At 53.0% G+C, this 12883-nt stretch overlaps 1 protein-coding gene across 1 annotated transcript in view; it reads right to left on the reverse strand.

Annotated features, from left to right (window-relative positions):
• The window catches only part of LOC125765755 (microtubule-associated protein futsch-like), a 73733-nt gene that overhangs the window by 21188 nt on the left and 39662 nt on the right, over positions 1 to 12883 (reverse strand). The window contains exons 43-56 of the mRNA XM_049431197.1: positions 12112 to 12852; positions 9868 to 9960; positions 9217 to 9327; positions 8755 to 8820; positions 8215 to 8349; positions 7837 to 8079; positions 6604 to 6765; positions 5725 to 5793; positions 5254 to 5319; positions 4891 to 4983; positions 3769 to 3945; positions 2851 to 3228; positions 2311 to 2445; positions 1728 to 1770 (exon numbers count right to left, since the gene is read on the reverse strand). Coding sequence (XP_049287154.1) covers positions 1728 to 1770; positions 2311 to 2445; positions 2851 to 3228; positions 3769 to 3945; positions 4891 to 4983; positions 5254 to 5319; positions 5725 to 5793; positions 6604 to 6765; positions 7837 to 8079; positions 8215 to 8349; positions 8755 to 8820; positions 9217 to 9327; positions 9868 to 9960; positions 12112 to 12852 — 2512 coding nt within the window. The remainder of the gene's footprint in view (positions 1 to 1727; positions 1771 to 2310; positions 2446 to 2850; positions 3229 to 3768; positions 3946 to 4890; positions 4984 to 5253; positions 5320 to 5724; positions 5794 to 6603; positions 6766 to 7836; positions 8080 to 8214; positions 8350 to 8754; positions 8821 to 9216; positions 9328 to 9867; positions 9961 to 12111; positions 12853 to 12883) is intronic.

Raw genomic sequence — 12883 nt, forward strand, 5'->3', positions numbered from 1 at the left:
GACGGTCTCGGTAACCTTTGCCTCGACCACCTCGGTCATCTTCTCTTCAGCAACCTCAGAGACAGGCTCCGATGGCTCTGGCTGTTCGTCTTGTTCTGGTTTGTCATCTGGCTTGGCCTCAACCTTCTCGACTTCTACGGTCTCGGTAACCTTTGCCTCGACCACCTCGGTCACTTTCTCTTCAACAACCTCAGAGACAGGCTCCGATGGCTCTGGCTGTTCGTCTTGTTCTGGTTTGTCATCTGTCTTGGGCTCAACCTTCTCGACTTCGACGGTCTCGGTAAACTTTGCCTCGACCATCTCTGTCGCCTTCTCTTCAACAACATCAGAGACAGGCTGCGATGGCTCTGGCTGTTCGTCTTGTTCTGGTTTATCATCTGTCTTGGCCTCAAACTTCTCGACTTCGACGGTCTCGATAACCTTTGCCTCGACCAACTCGGTAGCCTTCTCTTCAACAACCTCGGAGACAGGCTCCGATGGCTCTGGCTGTTCGTCTTGTTCTGGTTTGTCATCTGTCTTGGCCTCAACCTTCTCGACTTCGACGGTCTCGGTAACCTTTGCCTCGACCACCTCGGTCACCTTCTCTTCAACAACGTCAGAGACGAGCTCCGATGGCTCTGGCTGTTCGTCTTGTTCTGGTTTGCCATCTGGCATGGCCTCAACCTTCTTGACTTCGACGGCCTCGGTAACCTTTGCCTCGATCACCTCGGTCACCTTCTCTTCAACAACATCAGAGAAGGGCTCCGATGGCTCTGGCTGTTCGTCTTGTTCTGGTTTGTCATCTGTCTTGGCCTCAACCTTCTCGACTTCGACGGTCTCGGTAACCTTTGCCTCGACCACCTCGGTCACTTTCTCTTCAACAACCTCAGAGACAGGCTCCGATGGCTCTGGCTGTTCGTCTTGTTCTGGTTTATCATCTGACTTGGTCTCAATCTTCTCGACTTCGATGGTCTCGGTATCCTTTGCCTCGACCACCTCGGTCACCTTCTCTTGAACAACCTTAGAAACCGACCCCGATGGCTCTGGCTGTTCGTCTTGTTCTGGTTTGTCATCTGTCTTGACCTCAACCTTCTCGACTTCGACGGTCTCGGTAACCTTTGCCTCGACCACCTCGGTCACGTTCTCTTCAACAACCTCAGAGACAGGCTCCGATGGCTCTGGCTGTTCGTCTTGTTCTGGTTTATCATCTGACTTGGTCTCAATCTTCTCGACTTCGATGGTCTCGGTATCCTTTGCCTCGACCAACTCGGTAGCCTTCTCTTCAACAACCTCGGAGACAGGCTCCGATGGCTCTGGCTGTTCGTCTTGTTCTGGTTTGTCATCTGTCTTGGCCTCAAACTTCTCGACTTCGACGGTCTCGATAACCTTTGCCTCGACCACCTCGGTCACCTTCTCTTCAACAACCTCGGAGACAGGCTCCGATGGCTCTGGCTGTTCGCCTTGTTCTGGTTTGTCATCTGACTTGGCCTCAACCTTCTCGACTTCGACGGTCTCGGTAACCTTTGCCTCGACCACCTCGGTCACCTTCTCTTCAGCAACCTCAGAGACAGGCTCCGATGGCTCTGGCTGTTCGTCTTGTTCTGGTTTGTCATCTGGCTTGGCCTCAACCTTCTCGACTTCTACGGTCTCGGTAACCTTTGCCTCGACCACCTCGGTCACTTTCTCTTCAACAACCTCAGAGACAGGCTCCGATGGCTCTGGCTGTTCGTCTTGTTCTGGTTTGTCACCTGTCTTAGCCTCAACCTTCTCGACTTCGACAGTCTCGGTAACCTTTGCCTCGACCTCCTCCGTCACCTTCTCTTCAACAACATCAGAGACAGGCTCCGATGGTTCTGGCTGTTCGTCTTGTTCTGGTTTGCCATCTGGCATGGCCTCAACCTTCTTGACTTCGACGGCCTCGGTAACCTTTACCTCGACCACCTCGGTCACCTTCTCTTCAACAACATCAGAGAAGGGCTCCGATGGCTCTGGCTGTTCGTCTTGTTCTGGTTTGTCATCTGTCTTGGCCTCAACCTTCTCGACTTCGATGGTCTCCGAAACCTTTGCCTCGATCACGTCGGTCACCTTCTCTTCAACAACCTCGGAGACAGGCTCCGATGGCTCTGGCTGTTCGTCTTGTTCTGGTTTATCATCTGTCTTGGCCTCAAACTTCTCGACTTCGACGGTCTCGATAACCTTTGCCTCGACCAACTCGGTAGCCTTCTCTTCAGCAACCTCGGAGACAGGCTCCGATGGCTCTGGCTGTTCGCCTTGTTCTGGTTTGTCATCTGACTTGGCCTCAACCTTCTCGACTTCGACGGTCTCGGTAACCTTTGCCTCGACCACCTCGGTCACCTTCTCTTCAACAACCTCAGAGACAGGCTCCGATGGCTCTGCCTGTTCGTCTTGTTCTGGTTTGTCATCTGTCTTGGCCTCAACCTTCTCGACTTCGACGGTCTCGGTTACCTTTGCCTCGACCACCTCGGTCACTTTCTCTTCAACAACCTCAGAGACAGGCTCCGATGACTCTGGCTGTTCGTCTTGTTCTGGTTTGTCATCTGTCTTGGCCTCAACCTTCTCGACTTCGACGGTCTCGGTAACCTTTGCCTCGACCACCTCGGTCACTTTCTCTTCAACAACCTCAGAGACAGGCTCCGATGGCTCTGGCTGTTCGTCTTGTTCTGGTTTATCATCTGACTTGATCTCAATCTTCTCGACTTCGATGGTCTCGGTATCCTTTGCCTCGACCACCTCGGTCACCTTCTCTTGAACAACCTTAGAAACCGACCCCGATGGCTCTGGCTGTTCGTCTTGTTCTGGTTTGTCATCTGTCTTGGCCTCAACCTTCTCGACTTCGACGGTCTCGGTAACCTTTGCCTCGACCACCTCGGTCACCTTCTCTTCAACAACCTCAGAGACAGGCTCCGATGGCTCTGGCTGTTCGTCTTGTTCTGGTTTGTCATCTGTCTTGGCCTCAACCTTCTCGACTTCGACGGTCTCGGTAAACTTTGCCTCGACCACCTCGGTCGCCTTCTCTTCAACAACATCAGAGACAGGCTGCGATGGCTCTGGCTGTTCGTCTTGTTCTGGTTTCTCATCTGTCTTGGCCTCAAACTTCTCGACTTCGACGGTCTCCATAACCTTTGCCTCGACCACCTCGGTCACCTTCTCTTCAACAACCTCGGAGACAGGCTCCGATGGCTCTGGCTGTTCGCCTTGTTCTGGTTTGTCATCTGTCTTGGCCTCAACCTTCTCGACTTCGACGGTCTCGGTAACCTTTGCCTCGACCACCTCGGTCACCTTCTCTTCAACAACCTCAGAGACGAGCTCCGATGGCTCTGGCTGTTCGTCTTGTTCTGGTTTGCCATCTGGCATGGCCTCAACCTTCTTGACTTCGACGGCCTCGGTAACCTTTGCCTCGACCACCTCGGTCACCTTCTCTTCAACAACATCAGAGAAGGGCTCCGATGGCTCTGGCTGTTCGTCTTGTTCTGGTTTGTCATCTGTCTTGGCCTCAACCTTCTCGACTTCGATGGTCTCCGAAACCTTTGCCTCGATCACCTCGGTCACCTTCTCTTCAACAACCTCGGAGACAGGCTCCGATGGCTCTGGCTGTTCGTCTTGTTCTGGTTTATCATCTGTCTTGGCCTCAAACTTCTCGACTTCGACGGTCTCGATAACCTTTGCCTCGACCAACTCGGTAGCCTTCTCTTCAGCAACCTCGGAGACAGGCTCCGATGGCTCTGGCTGTTCGCCTTGTTCTGGTTTGTCATCTGACTTGGCCTCAACCTTCTCGACTTCGACGGTCTCGGTAACCTTTGCCTCGACCACCTCGGTCACCTTCTCTTCAACAACCTCAGAGACAGGCTCCGATGGCTCTGGCTGTTCGTCTTGTTCTGGTTTGTCATCTGTCTTGGCCTCAACCTTCTCGACTTCGACGGTCTCGGTTACCTTTGCCTCGACCACCTCGGTAGCCTTCTCTTCAACAACCTCAGAAACAGGCTCCGATGACTCTGGCTGTTCGTCTTGTTCTGGTTTGTCATCTGTCTTGGCCTCAACCTTCTCGACTTCGACGGTCTCCGTAAACTTTGCCTCGACCACCTCGGCCACCTTCTCTTCAACAACATCAGAGACAGGCTCCGATGGCTCTGGCTGTTCGTCTTGTTCTGGTTTGTCATCTGGCTTGGCCTCAACCTTCTCGACTTCGACGGTCTCGGTAACCTTTGCCTCGACTACCTCGGTCGCTTTCTCTTCAACAACCTCAGAGACAGGCTCCGATGGCTCTGGCTGTTCGTCTTGTTCTGGTTTGTCATCTGTCTTGGGCTCAACCTTCTCGACTTCGACGGTCTCGGTAAACTTTGCCTCGATCACCTCGGTAGCCTTCTCTTCAACAACATCAGAGAAGGGCTCCGATGGCTCTGGCTGTTCGTCTTGTTCTGGTTTATCATCTGTCTTGGCCTCAAACTTCTCGACTTCGACGGTCTCGGTAACCTTTGCCTCGACCACCTCGGTCACCTTCTCTTCAACAACCTCGGAGACAGGCTCCGATGGCTCTGGCTGTTCGCCTCGTTCTGGTTTGTCATCTGTCTTGGCCTCAACCTTCTCGACTTCGACGGTCTCGGTAACCTTTGCCTCGACCACCTCGGTCACCTTCTCTTCAACAACCTCAGAGACGAGCTCCGATGGCTCTGGCTGTTCGTCTTGTTCTGGTTTGTCATCTGGCATGGCCTCAACCTTCTTGACTTCGACGGCCTCGGTAACCATTGCCTCGACCACCTCGGTCGCCTTCTCTTCAACAACATCAGAGACAGGCTCCGATGGCTCTGGCTGTTCGTCTTGTTCTGGTTTGTCATCTGTCTTGGCCTCAACCTTCTCGACTTCGACGGTCTCCGTAACCTTTGCCTCGATCACCTCGGTCACCTTCTCTTCAGCAACCTCAGAGACAGGCTCCGATGGCTCTGGCTGTTCGTCTTGTTCTGGTTTGTCATCTGTCTTGGCCTCAACCTTCTCGACTTCGACGGTCTCAGTAACCTTTGCCTCGACCACCTCGGTCACCTTCTCTGCAACAACCTCAGAGACAAGCTCCGATGGCTCTGGCTGTTCGTCTTGTTCTGGTTTGTCATCTGTCTTGGCCTCAACTTTCTCGACTACGAAATTCTCGGTAACCTTTGCCTCGACCGCCTCGGTCGCCTTCTCTTCGACAACCTTAGAGACAGGCTTCAATGGCTCTGGCTGTTCGTCTTGTTCTGGTTTGTCATCTGTCTTGGCCTCAACCTTCTCGACTTCGACGGTCTCGGTAACCTTTGCCTCGACCACCTCGGTCACCTTCTCTCCAACAACCTCAGAGACAGGCTCCGATGGCTCTGGCTGTTCGTCTTGTTCTGGTTTGTCATCTGTCTTGGCCTCAACTTTCTCGACTTCGACGGTCTCGGTAACCTTTGCCTCGACCACCTCGGTAGCCTTCTCTTCAACAACCTCAGAGACAAGCTCCGATGGCTCTGGCTGTCCGTCTTGTTCTGGTTTGTCATCTGTCTTGGCCTCAACCTTCTCGACTTCGACGGTCTTATTAACCTTTGCCTCGACCACCTCGGTAGCCTTCTCTTCGACAACCTCAGAGACAGGCTTCGATGGCTCTGGCTGTTCGTCTTGTTCTGGTTTGTCATCTGTCTTGGCCTCAACCTTCTCGACTTCGACGGTCTCCATAACCTTTGCCTCGACCACCTCGGTCACTTTCTCTCCAACAACCTCAGAGACAGGCTCCGATGGCTCTGGCTGTTCGTCTTGTTCTGGTTTGTCATCTGGCTTGGCCTCAACCTTCTCGACTTCGACGGTCTCGGTAACCTTTGCCTCGACCACCTCGGTCACCTTCTCTTCAACAACATCAGAGACAGGCTCCGATGGCTCTGGCTGTTCGTCTTGTTCTGGTTTGTCATCTGTCTTGGCCTCAACCTTCTCGACTTCGACGGTCTCCGTAACCTTTGCCTCGATCGTCTCGGCCACCTTCTCTTCAACAACATCAGAGACAGGCTCCGATGGTTCTGGCTGTTCGTCTTGTTCTGGTTTGTCATCTTTCTTGGCTTCAACCTTCTCGACTTCGACGGTCTCCGTAACCTTTGCCTCGACCACCTCGGTCACTTTCTCTTCAACAACCGCAGAGACAGGCTCCGATGGCTCTGGCTGTTCGTCTTGTTCTGGTTTGTCATCTGTCGTGGCCTCAACCTTCTCGACTTCGACGGTCTCGGTAACCTTTGCCTCGACCACCTCGGTCACCTTCTCTCCAACAACATCAGAGACAGGCTGCGATGGCTCTGGCTGTTCGTCTTGTTCTGGTTTGTCATCTGTCTTGGGCTCAACCTTCTCGACTTCGACGGTCTCGGTAACCTTTGCCTCGACCACCTCGGTCACCTTCTCTTCAACAACCTCAGAGACAAGCTCCGATGGCTCTGGCTGTTCGTCTTGTTCTGGTTTGTCATCTGTCTTGGCCTCAACCTTCTCGACTTCGACGGTCTCGGTAACCTTTGCCTCGACCACCTCGGTAGCCTTCTCTTCAACAACATCAGAGACAGGCTCCGATGGCTCTGGCTGTTCGTCTTGTTCTGGTTTGTCATCTGTCTTGGCCTCAACCTTCTCGACTTCGACGGTCTCGATATCCTTTGCCTCGACCACCTCGGTCACCTTCTCTTCAACAACCTCAGAGACAGGCTCCGATGGCTCTGGCTGTTCGTCTTGTTCTGGTTTGTCATCTGTCTTGGCCTCAACTTTCTCGACTTCGACGGTCTCGGTAACCTTTGCCTCGACCACCTCGGTCACTTTCTCTTCAACAACCTCAGAGACAGGCTCCGATGGCTCTGACTGTTCGTCTTGTTCTGGTTTGTCATCTGTCTTGGCCTCAACCTTCTCGACTTCGACGGTTTCGGTAACCTTTGCCTCGATCACCTCAGTCACCTTCTCTTCAGCAACCTCAGGGACAGGCTCCGATGGCTTGTCTTGTTCTGGTTTGTCATCTGTCTTGGCCTCAACCTTCTCGACTTCGACGGTCTCCGTAACCTTTGCCTCGATCACCTCGTTCACCTTCTCTTCAGCAACCTCAGAGACAGGCTCCGATGGCTCTGACTGTTCGTCTTGTTCTGGTTTGTCATCTGTCTTGGGCTCAACCTTCTCGACTTCGACGGTCTCGGTTACCTTTGCCTCGACCACCTCGGTAGCCTTCTCTTCAACAACATCAGAGACAGGCTCCGATGGCTCTGGCTGTTCGTCTTGTTCTGGTTTGTCATCTGTCTTGGCCTCAACCTTCTCGACTTCGACGGTCTCGGTTACCTTTGCCTCGACCACCTCGGTAGCCTTCTCTTCAACAACATCAGAGACAGGCTCCGATGGCTCTGGCTGTTCGTCTTGTTCTGGTTTGTCATCTGTCTTGGCCTCAACCTTCTCGACTTCGACGGTCTCGATATCCTTTGCCTCGACCACCTCGGTCGCCTTCTCTTCAACAACATCAGAGACAGGCTCCGATGGCTCTGGCTGTTCGTCTTGTTCTGGTTTGTCATCTGTCTTGGCCTCAACTTTCTCGACTTCGACGGTCTCGGTAACCTTTGCCTCGACCACCTCGGTAGCCTTCTCTTCAACAACCTCAGAGACAAGCTCCGATGGCTCTGGCTGTCCGTCTTGTTCTGGTTTGTCATCTGTCTTGGCCTCAACCTTCTCGACTTCGACGGTCTTGGTAACCTTTGCCTCGACCACCTCGGTAGCCTTCTCTTCGACAACCTCAGAGACAGGCTCCGATGGCTCTGGCTGTTCGTCTTGTTCTGGTTTGTCATCTGTCTTGGCCTCAACCTTCTCGACTTCGACGGTCTCCATAACCTTTGCCTCGACCACCTCGGTCACTTTCTCTCCAACAACCTCAGAGACAGGCTCCGATGGCTCTGGCTGTTCGTCTTGTTCTGGTTTGTCATCTGGCTTGGCCTCAACCTTCTCGACTTCGACGGTCTCGGTAACCTTTGCCTCGACCACCTCGGTCACCTTCTCTTCAACAACATCAGAGACAGGCTCCGATGGCTCTGGCTGTTCGTCTTGTTCTGGTTTGTCATCTGTCTTGGCCTCAACCTTCTCGACTTCGACGGTCTCCGTAACCTTTGCCTCGATCGTCTCGGCCACCTTCTCTTCAACAACATCAGAGACAGGCTCTGATGGTTCTGGCTGTTCGTCTTGTTCTGGTTTGTCATCTGTCTTGGCTTCAACCTTCTCGACTTCGACGGTCTCCGTAACCTTTGCCTCGACCACCTCGGTCACCTTCTCTTCAACAACCGCAGAGACAGGCTCCGATGGCTCTGGCTGTTCGTCTTGTTCTGGTTTGTCATCTGTCGTGGCCTCAACCTTCTCGACTTCGACGGTCTCGGTAACCTTTGCCTCGACCACCTCGGTCACCTTCTCTCCAACAACATCAGAGACAGGCTGCGATGGCTCTGGCTGTTCGTCTTGTTCTGGTTTGTCATCTGTCTTGGGCTCAACCTTCTCGACTTCGACGGTCTCGGTAACCTTTGCCTCGACCACCTCGGTCACCTTCTCTTCAACAACCTCAGAGACAAGCTCCGATGGCTCTGGCTGTTCGTCTTGTTCTGGTTTGTCATCTGTCTTGGCCTCAACCTTCTCGACTTCGACGGTCTCGGTAACCTTTGCCTCGACCACCTCGGTAGCCTTCTCTTCAACAACATCAGAGACAGGCTCCGATGGCTCTGGCTGTTCGTCTTGTTCTGGTTTGTCATCTGTCTTGGCCTCAACCTTCTCGACTTCGACGGTCTCGATATCCTTTGCCTCGACCACCTCGGTCACCTTCTCTTCAACAACCTCAGAGACAGGCTCCGATGGCTCTGGCTGCTCGTCTTGTTCTGGTTTGTCATCTGTCTTGGCCTCAACTTTCTCGACTTCGACGGTCTCGGTAACCTTTGCCTCGACCACCTCGGTCACTTTCTCTTCAACAACCTCAGAGACAGGCTCCGATGGCTCTGACTGTTCGTCTTGTTCTGGTTTGTCATCTGTCTTGGCCTCAACCTTCTCGACTTCGACGGTTTCGGTAACCTTTGCCTCGATCACCTCAGTCACCTTCTCTTCAGCAACCTCAGGGACAGGCTCCGATGGCTTGTCTTGTTCTGGTTTGTCATCTGTCTTGGCCTCAACCTTCTCGACTTCGACGGTCTCCGTAACCTTTGCCTCGATCACCTCGTTCACCTTCTCTTCAGCAACCTCAGAGACAGGCTCCGATGGCTCTGACTGTTCGTCTTGTTCTGGTTTGTCATCTGTCTTGGGCTCAACCTTCTCGACTTCGACGGTCTCGGTTACCTTTGCCTCGACCACCTCGGTAGCCTTCTCTTCAACAACATCAGAGACAGGCTCCGATGGCTCTGGCTGTTCGTCTTGTTCTGGTTTGTCATCTGTCTTGGCCTCAACCTTCTCGACTTCGACGGTCTCGATTACCTTTGCCTCGACCACCTCGGTAGCCTTCTCTTCAACAACATCAGAGACAGGCTCCGATGGCTCTGGCTGTTCGTCTTGTTCTGGTTTGTCATCTGTCTTGGCCTCAACCTTCTCGACTTCGACGGTCTCGATATCCTTTGCCTCGACCACCTCGGTCGCCTTCTCTTCAACAACATCAGAGACAGGCTCCGATGGCTCTGGCTGTTCGTCTTGTTCTGGTTTGTCATCTGTCTTGGCCTCAACCTTCTCGACTTCGACGGTCTCGGTAACCTTTGCCTCGATCACCTCGGTCACCTTCTCTTCAACAACATCAGAGACAGGCTCCGATGGCTCTGGCTGTTCGTCTTGTTCTGGTTTGTCATCTGTCTTGGCCTCAACCTTCTCGACTTCGACGGTTTCGGTAACCTTTGCCTCGATCACCTCAGTCACCTTCTCTTCAACAACCTCAGAGACAGGCTCCGATGGCTCTGACTGTTCGTCTTGTTCTGGTTTGTCATCTGTCTTGGCCTCAACCTTCTCGACTTCGACGGTTTCGGTAACTTTTGCCTCGATCACCTCAGTCACCTTCTCTTCAACAACATCAGAGACAGGCTCCGATGGCTCTGGCTGTTCGTCTTGTTCTGGTTTGTCATCTGTCTTGGCCTCAACTTTCTCGACTTCGACGGTCTCGGTAACCTTTGCCTCGACCACCTCGGTCACTTTCTCTTCAACAACCTCAGAGACAGGCTCCGATGGCTCTGACTGTTCGTCTTGTTCTGGTTTGTCATCTGTCTTGGCCTCAACCTTCTCGACTTCGACGGTTTCGGTAACCTTTGCCTCGATCACCTCAGTCACCTTCTCTTCAGCAACCTCAGGGACAGGCTCCGATGGCTTGTCTTGTTCTGGTTTGTCATCTGTCTTGGCCTCAACTTTCTCGACTTCGACGGTCTCGGTAACCTTTGCCTCGATCACCACGGTCACTTTCTCTTCAACAACCGCAGAGACAGGCTCCGATGGCTCTGGCTGTTCGTCTTGTTCTGGTTTGTCATCTGTCTTGGCCTCAACCTTCTCGACTTCGACGGTCTCCGTAACCTTTGCCTCGATCACCTCGGTCACTTTCTCCTCAACAACCTCAGAGACAGGCTCCGATGGCTCTGACTGTTCGTCTTGTTCTGGTTTGTCATGTGTCTTGGCCTCAACCTTCTCGACTTCGACGGTCTCCGTAACCTTTTCCTCGATCACCTCAGCCACCTTCTCTTCAACAACATCAGAGACAGGCTGCGATGGCTCTGGCTGTTCGTCTTGTTCTGGTTTGTCATCTGTCTTGGCCTCAACCTTCTCGACTTCGACGGTCTCCGTAACCTTTGCCTCGATCACCTCGGTCACTTTCTCTTCAACAACCGCAGAGACAGGCTCCGATGGCTCTGGCTGTTCGTCTTGTTCTGGTTTGTCATCTGTCTTGGCATCAACCTTCTCGACTTCGACGGTCTCGGTAACCTTTGCCTCGACCACCTCGGTCGCCTTCTCTTCAATAACTTCAAAGAGATATTTTGATGGCTCTGGCTGTTCGTCTTGTTCTGGTTTGTCATCTGTCTTGGCCTCAACCTTCTCGACTAAGACGGTCTCGGTAACCTTTGCCTCGATCACCTCGGTCACCTTCTCTTCAGCAACCTCAGGGACAGGCTCCGATGGCTCTGACTGTTCGTCTTGTTCTGGTTTGTCATCTGTCTTGGCCTCAACCTTCTCGACTTCGACATTCTCGGATACCTTTGCCTCGACCACCTCGGTCACCTTCTCTTCAACAACCTCAGAGACAAGCTCCGATGGCTGTAACTGTTCAACTTGTTCTGGTTTGTCATCTGTCTTGGCCTTAACCTTCTCGACTAATATGATCTCGGTAACCTTTGCCTCGACCACCTCGGTCGCCTTCTCTTCAACAACATCAGAGACAGGCTCCGATGGCTCTGGCTGTTCGTCTTGTTCTGGTTTGTCATCTGTCTTGGCCTCAACCTTCTCGACTTCGACGGTCTCCGTAACCTTTGCCTCGATCACCTCGGTCACCTTCTCTTCAACAACCTCAGGGACAGGCTCCGATGGCTCTGACTGTTCGTCTTGTTCTGGTTTGTCATCTGTCTTGGCCTCAACCTTCTCGACTTCGACGGTCTCCATAACCTTTGCCTCGATCACCTCGTTCACCTTATCTTCAGCAACCTCAGAGACAGGCTCCGAAGGCTCTGGCTGTTCGTCTTGTTCTGGTTTGTCATCTGTCTTGGCCTCAACCTTCTCGACTTCGACGGTCTCGGTAACCTTTGCCTCGACCACCTCGGTCACCTTATCTTCAATATCTTCAAAAAGAGATTTTGATGGCTCTGGCTGTTCGTCTTGTTCTGGTTTGTCATCTGACTTGGCCTCAACCTTCACGACCACAACGGAATCTGTTACCTTTGCCTCGACCACCTCGGTCATCTTCTCTTCAACAACCTCAGAGACAAGCTCCGATGGCTCTGGCTGTTCAACTTGTTCTGGTTTGTCATCTGTCTTGGCCTCAACCTTCTCGACTAAGACGGTCTCGGTAACCTTTGCCTTGACCACCTCGGTCACCTTCTCTTCAACAACCTCAGAGACAGGCTCCGATGGCTCTGGCTGTTCTTCTTGTTCTGGTTTGTCATCTGGCTTGGCCTCAACCTTCTCGACTTTGGCGGTCTCGGTAACCTTTGCCTCGACCACCTCGGTCACCTTCTCTTCGACAACCTCAGGGACAGGCTCCGATGGCTCTGGCTGTTCGTCTTGTTCTGGTTTGTCATCTGTCTTGGCCTCAACCTTCTCGACTTCGACGGTCTCCGTTACCTTTGCCTCGACCACCTCGGTCACCTTCTCTTCAACAACCTCAGAGACAAGCTCCGATGGCTCTGGCTGTTCTTCTTGTTCTGGTTTGTCATCTGGCTTAGCTTCAACCTTCTCGACTTCGACGGTCTCGGTAACCTTTGCTTCGACCACCTCGGTCACCTTCTCTTCAACAACCTCAGAGACAGGCTGCGACGGCTCTGGCTGTTCGTCTTGTTCTGGTTTGTCATCTGTCTTGGCCTCAACCTTCTCGACTACGACGGTCTCGGTTACCTTTGCCTCGACCACCTCGGTCACCTTCTCTTCAACAACCTCAGAGACAGGCTCCGATGGCTCTGGCTGTTTGTCTTGTTCTGGTTTGTCATCTGTCGTAGCCTCAACCTTCTCGACTTCGACAGTCTCGGTATCCTTTGCCTCGACCACCTCAGTCACCTTCTCTTCAACAACCTCAGAGACAGGCTGCGACGGCTCTGGCTGTTCGTCTTGTTCTGGTTTGTCATCTGTCTTGGCCTCAACCTTCTCGACTACGACGGTCTCGGTTACCTTTGCCTCGACCACCTCGGTCACCTTCTCTTCAACAACCTCAGAGACAGGCTCCGATGGCTCTGGCTGT

Source organism: Anopheles funestus, chromosome 2RL (assembly GCF_943734845.2).
Source record: "Anopheles funestus chromosome 2RL, idAnoFuneDA-416_04, whole genome shotgun sequence".
In the NCBI taxonomy this organism is placed as follows: domain Eukaryota; kingdom Metazoa; phylum Arthropoda; class Insecta; order Diptera; family Culicidae; genus Anopheles; species Anopheles funestus.